The 16,444-nt window shown below is 44.3% G+C and overlaps 2 protein-coding genes across 3 annotated transcripts in view; both read left to right on the top strand.

Annotated features, from left to right (window-relative positions):
- Nucleotides 1–2,147, top strand: part of LOC120062147 (carboxy-terminal domain RNA polymerase II polypeptide A small phosphatase 2-like) — a 39,060-nt gene extending 36,913 nt beyond the window's left edge. For both annotated transcript variants that reach the window (XM_039011963.1, XM_039011956.1), the window contains one exon: nt 200–2,147. In XM_039011963.1, coding sequence (XP_038867891.1) covers nt 200–325 — 126 coding nt within the window. In that variant the 3' untranslated portion in view covers nt 326–2,147. The remainder of the gene's footprint in view (nt 1–199) is intronic.
- A 4,215-nt stretch (nt 2,148–6,362) lies between these two features.
- Nucleotides 6,363–16,444, top strand: part of LOC120025661 (advillin-like) — a 30,241-nt gene continuing 20,159 nt past the window's right edge. Inside the window, exons 1-6 of the mRNA XM_038970214.1 lie at nt 6,363–6,422; nt 6,525–6,599; nt 6,871–7,067; nt 7,474–7,582; nt 7,696–7,806; nt 14,575–14,780. Of these exons, the coding sequence (XP_038826142.1) occupies nt 6,363–6,422; nt 6,525–6,599; nt 6,871–7,067; nt 7,474–7,582; nt 7,696–7,806; nt 14,575–14,780 (758 nt within the window). The remainder of the gene's footprint in view (nt 6,423–6,524; nt 6,600–6,870; nt 7,068–7,473; nt 7,583–7,695; nt 7,807–14,574; nt 14,781–16,444) is intronic.

The raw sequence follows: 16,444 nt of genomic DNA, 5'->3' as shown, positions 1-16,444 counted from the left end.
CTGTCCCAATGTAGAATCACTGAGGTGATCTTCCTGGTTTAAGCAAGGAGCTATTTGATGCCAACATGCCCGTTTCTTTATTTCTGAATTATTTTTTTAACTGTGGAAATCAACATTTCCCAACTGCACTGAAATGTTTATTTCCTTAATTAATAGCCTAATTTCTCTAAAATGTTTTAATCTATGTATGTGTCCTCAGGTGCCTGTGGTGTCCTGGTTTGACGACCTGGAGGACACAGAGCTGCTGAGCCTCCTGCCCGTCTTTGAAGAGCTGAGTGAGGCGGAAGACGTCTATGCCAAACTGCAGCAGCTACGGGCCCCCTGACACGACACACCCCCTCTTATAAGCCAGAATCTCCCCCTCCCAGCCAGACCACACCCATCAACCGACGGAAAAAGACCAAACCTTACTTACATACACACACTGTGTGCGGTGTTAGTATCCTAGACACACACTCGGCAGTGTGTTTGTTTGGCCCCTGAACTGTGTGTCTGGACGGCTATCCACTGCTCCTACTATCATCCTCCTCAGTATGTTAGCTGGTGCTGCAAAACTGCTGTTCTGGAAAAAATCCAACAAACACAATGCAAAGTGGCTCAATCTTTTCTCATTTTCAATGTACTCAAACACATACTAGTACTCCAATCATTTAAACTGACTGGCCAGATCTTTGTTTCTCCAAAAACGAGACTCAGATTTTATAGCACTAATTGCGCCACAAAACAATTGACTGTACACACAACCTCTCTGCTTCGACAATAATCTCTGTACAATCACTTTGAAGGGGGTCTCTAAAGCATTGCAAGGAAACTACAAAAACCACATAGTGATGTTAATTTCCATTTCTTAGTACAACGGCCTGTATAAAGGTGGTTTTTAAGGAAGTTTCTCCTGAATGGATTGAGTCCTTCAGGAAATTAATTTTAAAAGCTAAACCCAGTGGTCTTTCTGATCCAAGGCCAGCATGACATGACATGATATGACATGACCTCATTTGAGCAGACCTTACATGTGGAGCAAGGGATCTCCATCTTTGTGCCTTCTGAAAAGAAAAATTTATTAAATCTGTTTTGGTTTTGTTTTTAAAGAAAGAAAAAAACTGCGTTGTTCCTTCCAGAAAATGGTTCTTTTTCAATTGGTAGGTTTTTCTATACATTTTTAAGATGTCTTTTAAATGTTTGATATGGTAAGAAGTGTGGATGAATTTTGTAATGTCTTGGATGTTGAGGAAGAACAGCCATACGTTAACAGCCTCTGTGTATGTTGTATTTACATGAAATCCTCCATTCTCATTAGCTGAAGATAACCTAATCCTCGGCCAATAGGGACCATTACAAACCAAGGGTCACACCATCGTGTAAAGGCAGGGCTGTAACATAAACCCTGCCTCTTTATGCAGATTCACCCTGAGATGCATCAGGTACAGGACACTTGAGCTGGTTTCCCTAAATTAAAAAAATGCCCTTTAAATGAACAGACTAATTTAGACTTTAAAGTTCGGTAGCAAATTTGGAGTGATTCTCTGCTGGTGTTTAGTCTGCTAAGGTTGCCATATTGGTTAAACCGAGGCCTTTTTGTTACATTTTGTGTCAAGCCTTCTGGGTGCCATATTTGGGTCACGTGAGGGACTTGTGATAAGTAGGCTGCTAAGAGTGAACACAATGCACACTAGTTTACCCCCTACTGGTTGCCCTTTATCCATAGTTTGCCAAGTCATTTCCACTCAACTTTTACTATTTTAAAATGTATCCTATTTAAGGTAAGATATTTCGGTTTGTAAAAAAACGACATTACTAAGAAGTAAAAGTATGTATTTTACAAATTCTCTTTGCGTTATTGCCTGTTCTAGAAGTTCTACAGTACTCACACTGACATATCTTAGGTGTTGTACACATTGTGGGGTGGCAGTGGTTTTGTGGTGGCAAAAGCTTGATTAATTTAGCAAGATATGTTCTATTGCTCAAATTGTAACTGTAAGCACACACAGGCATGCCCAATCCTGACTAGTCACTGTATCCCAAAGAGATTTGTTTTGTGGTTGTTTTATTCACAAGATAAAGCACCGCCTTATACTATTACACTCTATGAAGTGCCTAAGGTTTCTTTCTGCGTTGAAAGCTTTGGAATAAAGCATCAAGGGTTTCCATCATCCCCCTTTTTCATTTTACAATTTTACAACTGATAACCTGTCTCTAGTGTTGGTCTGAAATTGAGTAATCCACAAATAGCTCTTTGCCAAGTGATCCTACTCCGCTATTTCATTGGGATTCAAAGAAAGGGCAGTGTGTTATAATGTTGTGGACCCCACATCCATACTGTCAGAGAAATGTATTTACTCCATGTTTGTCATGTGTTCTGTAGATATTTATAAGCGTGTTAATCCCTGGCTGCATTGCAAATGGCACTCTATTCCGTATATAGTGCACTACTTTTGACCAGAACTATGGGCTCTGCTTAAAAGTAAAACATTTAAAAGGTTTTATTGTCACATACACCGGATAGGTACAGTGAAATGTGTTGTTTTACAAGGTCAGCCATAGTAGTACGGTGCTCCTGGAGCAAATTAGGGTTAAGTGCCTTGCTCAAAGGCACATCGACAAATTTCTCGCATTGCCGGCTCGGGTATTCGAACCAACAACCTTTCAGTGACTGGCCCAACACTCTAACCGCTAGGCAGTACACTATATAGGGAATAGATTACCTTTTGGGACGCACAAGAATCCTCTTCTTTTGTCAGTTGGATAGGATGTTAAGTTTTGTCTTCTGGTGGTGGGATGTGGTGAAGGGTGCACAAGGTGTGACCTGACTGTGTTATTGTTATGTCTGAAACACGAAAGGTAAAGTGGGGTCATAGACATCAGTATTTACCAAAGCTCAACACTTTTATTTTGTGGAGGTGGGTTGTGGGGGCATCAAATATTCACACTACAATTTTAATTAAAGCATTCTTGCGCCAGTTTCCCTTCTAGTCGAAAGAACCAGTCTTGTTGCATTAAACTTGCAGCACTTCACTGTCAGTAATGGTGAATAGGTAAAAGAGGCCTACATGATACCTGGTATATTCAGTCAAAATGTCTGCTGATGTGAAATTACTAAATGTAGTGAAAGATATTGACATTCAAATCAGAGGTGACATGTCAAACGCTAATTACAGTCATGTTATGGATCATGGTTTCAGGAGAAAGTTTATCATCTATGATTGTGAGGTAATATGTAACGTCTATGAAATGCATGCTATGGCCCTCAACAAATGCGTCTTCAGAAATGTCCTGTGTTTGATTCAAATATAGTTTACTCTTAAGTGAGAAATACAAGATTTCATGATCCCTTTGTTCCTATGCATCGGAATGATGCAATTATAATTGAGATCATACTATTGATTTTATCTTCCACATATACATTTTATTTTCTCAAAGTCCTAGAGAGAAAGAATGTAAAGAACTGGAGTGTTATGTCCTTGAAATTAGTTTGTCCTAAACAGTCCAATTGTTAAAAAAATAAAAAATAATTCTTGGTACTTGGTAATTCTTTTCTTTTTTTATATGAAATATTACAAACAAATAATGGATTGAAATATAGCTCTAAAGAGCTTTGTGTTCTCTTGTTTTGGACATGGATTATTCCTATTCTGATTATTTTGTAATTTCCAACATATATGGAGATCTTTCTGCAATCTCTTTATTTTAAGTGTTCAGTTGGTTTGCTTACTGTGCGGCTTCTTAGATGCCAACCAACGATCAGAACAAAATGAGGTATGATTCAGAGGGTACAATCTATTGATGCCTGTATGTCTATTGATCAATCTATTGAATAGATTGTCATGGTGACCAATGTAGTATTTTCTGATGGGAAAAATTTGGACTCTTTAATGGGTTGATTGTGTGGTTGGGTCAGGATTTGTGTACCATGAACAAACTGCTGATTTTACACAGAAACTATGCAGAAGGAGATACAGAAATATATACAGTATATTGCAAAAATGATCAACCCACTGGGCACAGATGTCAATTCCACATTGGTTCAATGTAATTTTGTTGAAATTACGTGGAAACAACGTTGATTCAACCAGTATGTGCCCAGTGGGAACTTTACTCTTGAAAATATGTTTTTTACAGCTATTTTCTGAAAACTTTAACGTAAGATTCCTGCATTATATTTTTGGGGGCTTTTTTACTAGCAATTCTGAAAATTGTTTTTCAAAGATGGAATAAAAACATTGATTATAGTGAGTTTGTCTACTGTAGTGTATATATGTCCGCATTTCCAGAGAGCAGTAACACATTAATTCACCATGCTACACACACCAAACAAACATACCCAAACCTCAATGCCCAATCACAAAGAGATTTGCATTCCACAAACAATATAGTAGAATCAGAAAGTCAAGTTCAGAGCAAGCACCCCAAATGGCACCCTTTTCCCTATATAGTACACTACTTTTGACTAGGGACCATAGTGGTTTGGTCCGAAGTAGTGCACTATGTTCGGAATAGGGTGGCGTTTGGGATGCAATCAGAGGCTTTTAGGGAGAGTCATTATGTTATGACATCATAATATGTGATGTTATGAATCAGCTGTCCACTGTGTTTGGACAAAGCCCTGTCCATCAATGGCCACGTAAAAAAATGGAGCCTTAACTAGATTTGGGAAATAGCCAGGGCAGAAGTGGGGCATACTGAGATTGGATCATTCTGATCACATCCAATCAATCACAGAGGTCAGCATGAGTAGATGTGGCTCCTTCCCTGGGTGTTAACTAATCCTTTCATATTTCACTAATCTTGCCTGGGTGGCATTAATTCCATTCTGTAGGGTTTTCCCTGAGAACACAACAGACCACTGCTGTAGTTTTTCATGTTCCTCTGAAATTGTTTGCATTAACAGTGAGGTAGCAAACTGTCACTGACACCGTGTCCAAAATGTATGGCTGTGTGATGTCCTAAGCATTTTGTACACTTCTTCAACACACGTCATTTGCCTGTCAAACTTCTCAGGCTGGTAAGGGCCCCCCAGTATTTGTGTGATGCGTCCAACAAGGTTGAGAAAGACACTTTTGAGTTCTTGAATAAACCTTTCAGACTGCCTCCGTATGTCTGGCATGAATCATCAGATTTCATGGAAAGGTACTTTTAGAGTGCAGCTAGATTTGTCAGTAAGAACATCCAGTGAGAGCATCCTGATGTTGAAAATCAATAACACCATTCGAAACATAATCAATGTAGAGTGAATGTCACATAGCAATGTAGCATCATGTGAGATTCTCTCCTACAGTATAGGCCTCTACTGGGGGTGGCTGTTAGGACCTTCTAATGCATGATTATTATAGGCAGCAACTGCATTAAAGCATCAGTGGTCCACCCTCTGTGCAGTACATAATTTAACAAAAAATCTATAGCTCTGTGGCTTCCTTCCAATACAGCCAGATCCATTTCCTGGCAAAGGGAGGGTTTTAACTACTCCACCTCCCTCCCTTTCTTTCTCTCCCCCGCCGCTCCCCCCTCCCTCACACAGTCCCACCACCACTACCACTAAAGTGTCTTTTCAGCCTGTGGTATTTTGAATAGGAGTCGTGTCTGCTTTATCCTCATTTGCCTGCTAGTTTGTGTATCTTTATCTTTCTGTAATCAGCGATTGGACAGAGCGATAGGAGGTCCTGGAACATGCAAACTCAGGCAAATCTCTCAGGGGACGAGGGCCAGAAGGAGGAAGAGGAGAAGGATGCTTTGATGCCCCAGTGACAGCCCTAAGTTGTCTGGTTCTCTCCTGAGGGTTGCACTGCTGTGTCCAACCTTGAGTCAATACAAGCAAGCAACTCTCTAGCTGGACACGCTTGTCGTCTGTCTCCGCAGCAGCAACTCAAGGTACTGTTTGACTTGATCATATCTGCCCTCTGTGATTTCAGACAGTGGCTCACTGAGTTTCATTTGATTGAAAGGAGAGAGTTAGGATTTTTTGTGGCTGGATCGATGGAGTTAATTGTCAGAGGGCTGAGGCATACACGTCTCTGACTATCAGAACAGTAAAATACAGTATGTCGTGAACTTTGTGAGATTGACTGAATCAAACGTATAGTAGTGGTTGTCAACAGCAATGCAGTGCTTTTGAATGCTTCTTTCTCTTCCGACAACACGCCGTCTGACCGGTTTATGATGTAAATACATTAGTCCTGCAGTAAGCCTCAGTAATCCTGAAATGGATATTGAAGTCCTTTTAATATCCATCTCAATAACCTCCGGTTTTAGATAATGCAATTTGTTTCAGTGGTTAATGATTTACTCCTTCCAGGGTCCAAAACCAGGAGGTGGGCCAAGGAACTCTTTTCTTTCCAACATCAGATTGAGATTGCCTGAATCTGAGAAACATGGAGTACACATTCCGCGCAGTAACCCACAATCCTGGGATTATAATCTGGCGAATCGAGGTAAAGAGGCTGTCAGTCAGTATATTATTTAAAATTGATCAGGGTGTGTATTCACAGTCAGTGGTGAAAACGACAGACGTCTGCATTTCTTTGTCCTCCCAGAAAATGGAGCTGGTGCAAGTCCCTGAAAAATCCCTTGGCAATTTCTACGAGGGTGACTGCTACATCCTACTCTCTGTGAGTCCTGGGGCCATGATACTTATCAGGGGTGTCATGTCAGCACATTCATTTGTTGAATTAGGGAGTTATGACTTAGCTAAATGCCCTGGAGTGAATCAGTGTGTTTGCTGTATAGATTATGTTTGCTTTGGAGTCTGTGTTACATGATTATCAATGCTCTATGTGATGTTTCCACTTTCCATCTCTGTCTTTTTGTCTGTCTGCCTCTCCCTCCATGCTTTTTGTCTCCCCCCCAATCTCTCTCTCTATCCCCCCCTGTCTGTCTCAGACCCAGAAAGTGGGCAGCTCTCTGATCTATGACATCCACTACTGGATCGGCTCCCAGTCCAGTCAGGATGAACAGGGTGCGGCCGCCGTCTACACCATCCAGCTGGATGAGTTCCTGGGATCAGGGCCTGTCCAGCACCGTGAGGTCCAGAACTATGAGTCTGATGCCTTCCGAGGATACTTCAAACAAGGGGTCATGTAGGTCTATTTGCAGAGCAGCCAGGGAGCCACATTAACCTTATAGGCTTACAGAGAGAGAGAGCAATCTCATCATTACACTCTGTTCAGTATTCTCATTTTGATCTTATTCTGAAGCACTAAGGGTAATTCTTCTGTGGGTGTAGTTTGGGAAAATGAGCATAGTTATCAATGGTGATTAGTGTGCAATCTCAAACACATTTTATTTTAGAGCAAATGCTTTATTTCTTGAACTGCATTGTTGGTTAAGGGCTTGTAACTAAGCATTTCACGATAAGGCCTGCACCTGTTGTATTTGGTGCATGTGACAAATAAAATTTTATTTGATATATATAAAAGATTCCTTGCACCGTAATAAAAGCAAGAGATTGATTGTATAGCCTACTTACCTCTCCGCCCCTTACAGCTATAAGAAGGGCGGGGTGGCGTCAGGAATGAGACACACAGAGACTAACAGTTATGACATCCAGAGACTGCTGCATGTGAAAGGGAAGAAAAGGATAAGCGCCATGGAGGTGAGAAACACATACAGGGGGAAGTCATTCTGTGTAACACAACAGGAAGTGCCTCTGAAAATGCCTGAAATTGTACTTGTAATATATCTGGCACAATTTCCTGCATACTGTAGGTAGAGATGAGCTGGGAAAGCTTCAATCTTGGGGATGTCTTTCTGTTGGACTCTGGTAAGACCATCATTCAGTGGAATGGACCAGAGAGCAACAGACAGGAGAGGCTCAAGGTAAGGTAATGATCTGTGCAAATGCTGTTCTCAAGGAGTGCACCAACAGTAAAGACAACCCACACTAGTTGAATCAATGTTGTTTCAACGTCATTTGTCAACCTATTGTGATGTGGAATCTACGTGGGAAACACATTTGTATTTTGAAAAAGTAATCAATCAGTGAAAAGTCATCAATTTTCATCTCATTTCAACCAGCGCTGTAAACATTGAAATTAGAATACAACCTTTACATAAATACAATGACTTAACCTGAGTAACAGGTTGTTACATCGATCTAGTTTTAACATAATCATTAGAACTATGTATATGTTGAAATTGCACAGAAAAATTAAACAGTACATCATATAACATCATTACACCACTACAAACAGTATAATACCACCATGCAACAATATTACAATGTACTGTACAGATGCGTAGAGTGCGAGTGCTAGCGTGTGTGTTTATACGTGTGTGCCTGTGTGTGTGTCTCTCTTCACAGTCCGCGTTGTTCCATAAGGTGTAGTTTTACCTGTTTTTTAAAAATACAGATTTTATAAGATTTTACTGCTTGCATGAGTTACTTGATGTAGAATAGAATTCCATGTAGTCGTGGCTCTGTGTAGCACTGTGAGTTTCCTGGAGTCTGTTCTGGACTTGGGGACTGGGAAGAGACCCCTGGTAACATGTCTTGTGGGGTATGCATGGGTGTCTGAGCTGTGTGCTAGTCGTTTGAACAGACAAGTAGTGATGCAGTCAATCTCTCATCTACTTTGAGCCATGAGAGATTGTCATTGATGTCAGCTCTGTGTGTATATTTAAGGGCCAGCTGTACTGCTCTGTTCTGGGCCAACTGTAATTTGCCTATGTCACTCTTTGTGGCACTTGACCATATGACTGAGCAGTAGTCCAGGTGCGACAAAACTAGGGCTTGTAGGACTTGTTTTGTTGATAGCAATGTCAAGAAAGCAGAGCAGTGCTTTATTATGAACAGACCTCTCCCCATCATAGCTACCATTGCATCAATATGCTTTGACCATTACAGTTTACAATTCAGGGTTACACCAAGCAATTTAGTCTCCTCAACTTGCTCAATTTCCACATTATTCATTACAAGATTTAGTTGAGGTTTAGGGTTTAGTGAATGGTTTCTCCCAAATACAATGCTTTTAGTTTTTTTAATGTTTAGTGCTAGCTTATTACTTGCCACCCATTCTAAAACTGACTGCAGTTCTTTGTTAAGTGTGGCAGTGATTTCACGAGCTGTGGTAGTTAACGCGTATAATATTTAGTATTCAGCATACAGAGACACACAGGCTTTACTCAGTGCCAGTGGCAGGTCATTAGTAAGGGGCTTAGACAACTGCCCTGGGGAATGCCCGACTCTACCTGGATTATGTTGGAGAGGCTTCCACTAAAGAACACCCTCTGTGTCACGTTCCTGACCTGTTTTCTCTTGTTTTGTATGTGTTTATTGGTCAGGGCGTGAGTTTTGGGTGGGCAGTCTATGTTTTCTATTTCTATGTTGGGATTTTGTGTTCGGCCTGGTATGATTCTCAATCAGAGACAGGTGTCTATCGTTGTCCCTGATTGAGAATCATACTAAGGCAGCCTGGGTTTCACTTGTGTTTTGTGGGTGTTTGTTCCTGTGTCAGCGTTTGGGCCACACAGGACTGTTGCAGGTTAGTCACGTTTGTTGTTTTGTTAATTTGTAGTGTTTGTTGGTTTTCCATTAAATAATGAACACTTACCAATCCGCATCTTGGTCCGATCCATGCTCCTCCTCGTCTGAGGAGGAGAACGACATTGACAGCCGTAACAGAAACACCCACCAAACCAGGACCAAGCGGATTGGAGAAGGACGGCAAGAACAAAAGCAATGGAGAGAAGAGGAATGGACTTGGGAGGAGATCCTAGACGGTAAAGGACCCTGGGCAGAGCCAGTGGAGTGTCGCCGCCCCAAAGCGGAGCTGGAGGCAGCGAAAGCGGAGAGGAGGTTGTATGAGGCTAAAGCAAGGCAGAGCGGCTGGAAGCCCGAGAGGCTCACCCAAAAATGTCTTGGGGGGGGGGGGGCTAAAGGGGAGTGTGGCGAAGCCGGGTTGGTTACCTGAGCCAACTCCCCGGGCTTACCGTGGAGTGAGAGGGCGTCGTACTGGTCAGACACCGTGTTATGCGGTAAAGCGCACGGTGTCCCCAGTACGCGTGCTTAGCCCAGTGCGGGCTATTCCACCTTGCCGCACTGGGAGGGCTAGGTTGGGCATCGAGCCGGATGTCATGAAGCCGGCCCAACGTATCTGGCCTCCAGTACGTCTCCTCGGGCCGGCGTACATGGCACCAGCCTTACAGGTGGTGTCCCCGGTTCGCCTGCATAGCCCAGTGCGGGCTATTCCACCTCGCCGCACTGGCAGGGCTACGGGGACCATTCAACCTGGTAAGGTTGGGGAGGCTCGGTGCTCAAGAGCGCGTGTCCTCCTTCACGGTCCGGTAGATCCGGCGCCACCTTCCCACCCCAGCCCAGTACCATCAGTGCCGACACCACGCACCAGGCTTCCAGTGCGTTTCCAGAGCCCTGTTCCTCCTCCACGCACTCTCCCTGTGGTGCGTGTCTCCAGCCCAGTGCCTCCAGTTCCGGCACCACGCACCAGGCCTACTGTGCGCCTCAGCAGGTCAGAGTCGGCCGTCTGCCCAACGCCGCCTGCGCTGCTTGCCTGCTCAGCGCTGCCCGAACTGTCTGCCTTCCCAGCGCTGTCTGAACTGCCTGCCTGCCCAGCGTGGTCTGAACTGTCTGCCTGCCCAGCGCTGCCCGTTTGTCCCGAGCCTTCAGAGCCGTCCAGCCAGGACCAGCCAGAGCCGTCCAGCCAGGACCAGCCAGAGCCGTCCAGCCAGGACCAGCCAGAGCCGTCCAGCCAGGACCAGCCAGAGCCGTCCAGCCAGGACCAGCCAGAGCCGTCCAGCCAGGACCAGCCAGAGCCATCCAGCCAGGACCAGCCAGAGCCGTCCAGCCAGGACCAGCCAGAGCCGTCCAGCCAGGAGCTGCCAGCCAGTCAGGAGCTGCCGGAGCCAGCCAGCCAGGATCCGCCAGAGCCTTCCGCCAGCCAGGATCCGCCAGAGCCTTCCGCCAGCCAGGATCCGCCAGAGCCTTCCGCCAGCCAGGATCCGCCAGAGCCTTCCGCCAGCCAGGATCCGCCAGAGCCAGCCGCCAGCCAGGATCCGCCAGAGCCAGCCGCCAGCCAGGATCCGCCAGAGCCAGCCGCCAGCCAGGATCCGCCAGAGCCAGCCGCCAGCCAGGATCCGCCAGAGCCAGCCGCCAGCCAGGATCCGCCAGAGCCAGCCGCCAGCCAGGATCCGCCAGAGCCAGCCGCCAGCCAGGATCCGCCAGAGCCAGCCGCCAGCCAGGATCCGCCAGAGCCAGCCGCCAGCCAGGATCCGCCAGAGTCCCTCAGCCAGGACCTGCCAGAGTCCCTCAGCCAGGACCTGCCAGAGTCCCTCAGCCAGGACCTGCCAGAGTCCCTCAGCCAGGACCTGCCAGAGTCCCTCAGCCCGGAGCTGCCGTCCCTCAGCCCGGAGCTGCCGCCCCTTATCCCGGAGCTGCTGCCCCTTATCCCGGTGCTGCCCCTTATCCCGATGCTGCCCCTTCATTTAGGTGGGTTTAGTTGGAGGGTGGTCATTGGGAGGGGGATACGGAAGCGGGGAGTGACTATGGTGGGGTGGGGACCTCGCCCAGAGCCTGAGCCACCACCGTGGTCAGATGCCCACCCAGACCCTCCCCTAGACTTTGTGCTGGTGCGCCCGGAGTTCGCACCTTAAGGGGGGGGTTATGTCACGTTCCTGACCTGTTTTCTCTTGTTTTGTATGTGTTTATTGGTCAGGGCGTGAGTTTTGGGTGGGCAGTCTATGTTTTCTATTTCTATGTTGGGATTTTGTGTTCGGCCTGGTATGATTCTCAATCAGAGACAGGTGTCTATCGTTGTCCCTGATTGAGAATCATACTAAGGCAGCCTGGGTTTCACTTGTGTTTTGTGGGTGTTTGTTCCTGTGTCAGCGTTTGGGCCACACAGGACTGTTGCAGGTTAGTCACGTTTGTTGTTTTGTTAATTTGTAGTGTTTGTTGGTTTGCCATTAAATAATGAACACTTACCAATCCGCATCTTGGTCCGATCCATGCTCCTCCTCGTCTGAGGAGGAGAACGACATTGACAGCCGTAACACTCTGTGTTCTGTTAGACAGGTAACTCTCTATCCACGATATAGCAGGGGATAGAAAGCCATAACACATACATTTTCCAGCAGAAGATTATGACCGATAATGTCAAAAGCTGAACTGAAGTCTAGCAAAACAGCTCCCACAAGCTTCTTATTGTAAATTTATTTTGTAAGTGTCAGACATGTATTTGTTATTTAACCTTTATTTAATCAGGGAGTCACACTGAGACCAAGGTCTCTTTTACAGATGAGCCCTGAATTACAGGAATGACAAAAAATACACATATCAAAATATAAATACAAATTTAAGAACATTTAGAAGATTGTTCCACAAATAAGGTGCAAGAAAACTAGAAGCTGATATACCTAACTCAATAGAGACCAAAGTAATTTCCAGAGTTAGCCATCCCTGAAACCGGGTATGGTAACTCACATCTCTAAAGTTTAGTAAAGATGTTAGGTTTAGTGGGACTTTATGTAAAAGGGCATTATAAATGAAATATCAATATACAGTGCATTCGGAAAGTATTCAAACCCCTTGACTTTTTCCACATTTTGTTACGTTACAGCCTTATGCTTAGACGGATTAAATCAATGTTTTCCTCATCAATCTACACACAATAATCCATAATGACAAAGCGAAAACAAGGTTTTAGAATTTTTTGCAAATTTATATAAAAAAACGAAACTGAAATTCTTTATTTACATAAGTATTCAGACCCTTTGCTATGAGACTCATAATTGAGCTCAGCTGCATCCTGTATCCATTGAACATCCTTGAGATGTTTCTACAACTTCATTGGAGTCCACCTGTGGTAAATTCAATTGATTGGACATGATTTGGAAAGGAACAAACGTTTACAGTATATAAGGTCCCACAGTTGACGGTGCATGTCAGAGCAAAAACCAAGCCATCAGGTAGAAGTAATTGCCCGTAGAGCTCCGAGTCAGGATTGTGTCAAAGCCCAGATCAGGGGAATGGTACCAAAAAATGTCTGCAGCATTGAAGGTCCCCAAGAACACAGTGGCCTCCATCATTCTTAAATGGAAGAAGTTTGAAACCACCAAGACTCTTCTTAGAGCTGGCCACCGGGCTAAACTGAGCAATCGGGGGAGAAGGGCCTTGGTCAGGGAGGAGACTAAGAACCCGATGGTCACTCTGACAGAGCTCCAGACTTCCTCTGTGGCGATGGGAGAACCTTCCAGAAGGACAACCATCTCTAAAGCAATCCAGCAATCAGGCATTTATGGTAGACTTCTCAGTAAAAGGCATGACAGCCTGCTTGGAGTTTGCCAAAAGGCACCTAAAGGACTCAGACCATGAGAAACAAGATTCACCAGTCTGATGAAACCAAGATTGAACACTTTGGCCTGAATGCCAAGCGTCACGTTTGGAGGAAACCTGGCACCATCCCTACGGTTAAGCATGGTGGTGGCAGCATCATGCTGTAGGGATGTTTTTCAGTGCAGGGACTGGGAGTTTAGTCAGGATCGAGATAAATATGAACTGAGCAAAGTACAGAGAGATCATTGATGTAAACCTGCTCCAGAGCGCTCAGGACCTCAGACTGGGGGCGAAGATTCACCTTCCAACAGGACAACGACTCTAAGCACACAGCCAAGACAACATAGGAGTGTCTTCGAGACAAGTCTCGGAATATCCTTGAGTGGCCCAGCCAGAGCCCGGACTTGAACCTGATCAAACATCTCTGGAAAGACCTGAAAATAGCTGTGCAGCGACCTTCCCCATCCAACCTGACAGAGCTGGAGAGGATCTACAGAGAAGAATGGGAGAAACTCCTCAAATACAGGGGTGCCAAGCTTGTAGCGCCATACCCAAGAAGACTTGAGGCCTTAAACGTTGCCAAATGTGCTTCAACAAAGTACTGAGTAAAGGGTACTTATGAATACTTATGTAAATGTGATATATAAATATAATTTGTTTTTAATACATTTGCAGAAATGTCTAAAAATGATTTTTTTTCTTTGTCATTATTGGGTACTGTGTGTAGATTGATGAGGGGGAAAAACAATTTCATCCATTTTAGAATAAGGCTGTAATGTAACAAAATTTGGAAAAAGTCAAGGGGTCTGAATACTTAACGAATGCACTGTAGTTCTCTTGATTATGTTGAAATTAAATTGATGTAACAACCTGTTAGTCAGGTTAAGTCATTGTATTTAAGTTTTTAAGTTTTACCCTGATTTAAATGTTTAAAACGCTGGTTGAAATTATGTGAAAACAGTACTGGTTGATGACTTTTTGCAAATCCAATTGAGTTTTCCACGTAGATTCCACTTCACAATAGGTTGACAAATGATGTTGAAACAAGGTTGAATCAATCAGTGTGTGCCCAATGGGAATGTAATCTTATTGCACCTACCATCCTACCAGTGACACAAGGAAGCTAATTCCACATTGGTAGCTCAATAAATCAAGAATAGTTGAAGGGAAATCCACTTCACTCCCCTAAAGATTGGCTGAAGAGACCCCTAGTATAAACACATTAGAATGAACGTTTTAGAATCACAGAAAATCAATCCATGTCACGCACCTCTAACTTCACATTCTATGACTCTTAGGGCATGCTGTTGGCTAAAGACATTCGGGACCGGGAGCGAGGGGGTCGGGCGGAGATAGGAGTGATAGAAGGGGACACAGAGGGGAACTCCTCTAAACTGATGGAGATCCTTACTAGCATCCTGGGGCAACGGACCTCCAAGCTTCTCAATGGAATGCCTGATGAAACAGCCGACCAACAACAGAAAGCTCAGCTTACTCTGTACCAGTGAGTGGCTGAGGGCCATGTCCAGATGTCCTGTCTTTTTGCCTGTTTGAATTGTTTCAGGCATTTATTGCAAAGAAAGTGGAACTTAACAAAGTTTTATACTCTTTCTAAATAATTCTTAGCCTAGTCCCAGATCTGTTTGTGCTCATGCCAATTCCAATAGCTAATTTTCAAGCCAAACCATGTTTGCATGATAGCACGACTGGCACTCAGGCTAAATCATACTTACTCATTAGTAAATAGAGTGCATTCGGAAAGTATTCAGACCCTTTCCCTTTTTCCACATTTTGTTACATTACATTCTTATTCTCAAATGAATGAAATATTTTTTTTCCCTCATCAATCTACACACAAAACCCCATAATGACAAAGCAAAAAAAGGTTTTCAGAAATGTTTGCAAATGTATAAATAATTAAAAACAGAAATACCTTATTTGCATAAGTATTCAGACCCTTTGATATGAGACTCAAAATTAAGCTCAGGTGCATCCTGTTTCCATTGATCATCCTTTAGATATTTCTACAACTTGATTGGAGTTCACCTGTGGTAAATTCAAATGATTTGACATGATTTGGAAAGGCACACACCTGTCTACATAAGGTCCCACAGTTGACAATGTATGTCAGAGCAAAAATCAAACCATGAGGTCGAAAGAATTGTCCTTAGAACTCCGAGACAGGATTGTGTGGAGGCACAGATCTGGGGAAGAGTACCAAAAATGTCTGCGGCATTGTAGGTCCCCAAGAACACAGTGGCCTCCATCATTCTTAAATGGAAGAAGTTTGGAACAACCAAGACTCTTTCTAGAGCTGGCCGCCCGGTCAAACTGAGCAATCATGGGCGAAGGGCCTTGGTCAGGGAGGTGACCAAGAACCCGATGGTCACTCTGACAGAGCTCCAGAGTTCCTCTTTGAAGATGGGAGAATCTTCCAGAAGGACGTCCAATTCTGCAACACTCCACCAATCAGGCCGTTATGGTGGAGTGGCCAGACGGAAGCCACTCCTCAGTAAAAGGCACATGACAGCCTGCTTGGAGTTTGCCAAAAGGCATCTAAAGGACTCTAAGACCATGAGAAACAAGATTCTCTGGTCTGATGAAACCAAGATTGAACTCTTTGGCCTGAGCGTCATGTCTGGAGGAAACCTGGCACCATCCCTACGGTGAGGCATGGTGGTGGGAGCATCATGCTGTCGGGATGTTTTTCAGCGGCAGGGACTGGGAGACTAGTCAGGATCGAGGGAAAGATGAACTGAGAAAAGTACAGAGAGAGCCTTGATGAAAACCTACTGCAGTGCTCAGGACCTCAGACTGGGGCGAAGGTTCACCTTCCAACAGAACAACAACACTAAGCACACAACCCAGGAGTGGCTTCGGAAGAAGTATCTGAATGTCCTTGAGTGGTCCAGCCAGAGCCCGGACTTGAACCTGATCGAACATCTCTGGAGAGACCTGAAAATAGCTGTGCAGAGAAGCTCCCCATCCAACCTGACAGAGCTTGAGAGGATCTGCAGAGAATAATGGGGGAAACTCCCCAAATACATGTGTGCCAAGCTCATAGTGTCATACCCAAGAAGACTCGAGGCTGTAATCTCTGCCAAAGGTGCTTCAAAAAGTACTGAGTAAAGGGTATGAATACTAATATAAATGTGATATTTCAGTTTA

Source organism: Salvelinus namaycush, chromosome 2 (assembly GCF_016432855.1).
Source record: "Salvelinus namaycush isolate Seneca chromosome 2, SaNama_1.0, whole genome shotgun sequence".
NCBI classification, from domain to species: Eukaryota; Metazoa; Chordata; class Actinopteri; order Salmoniformes; family Salmonidae; genus Salvelinus; species Salvelinus namaycush.
Note: the sequence above shows the minus strand (reverse complement) of the source record. Positions and strands in the feature narration are given on the sequence as shown.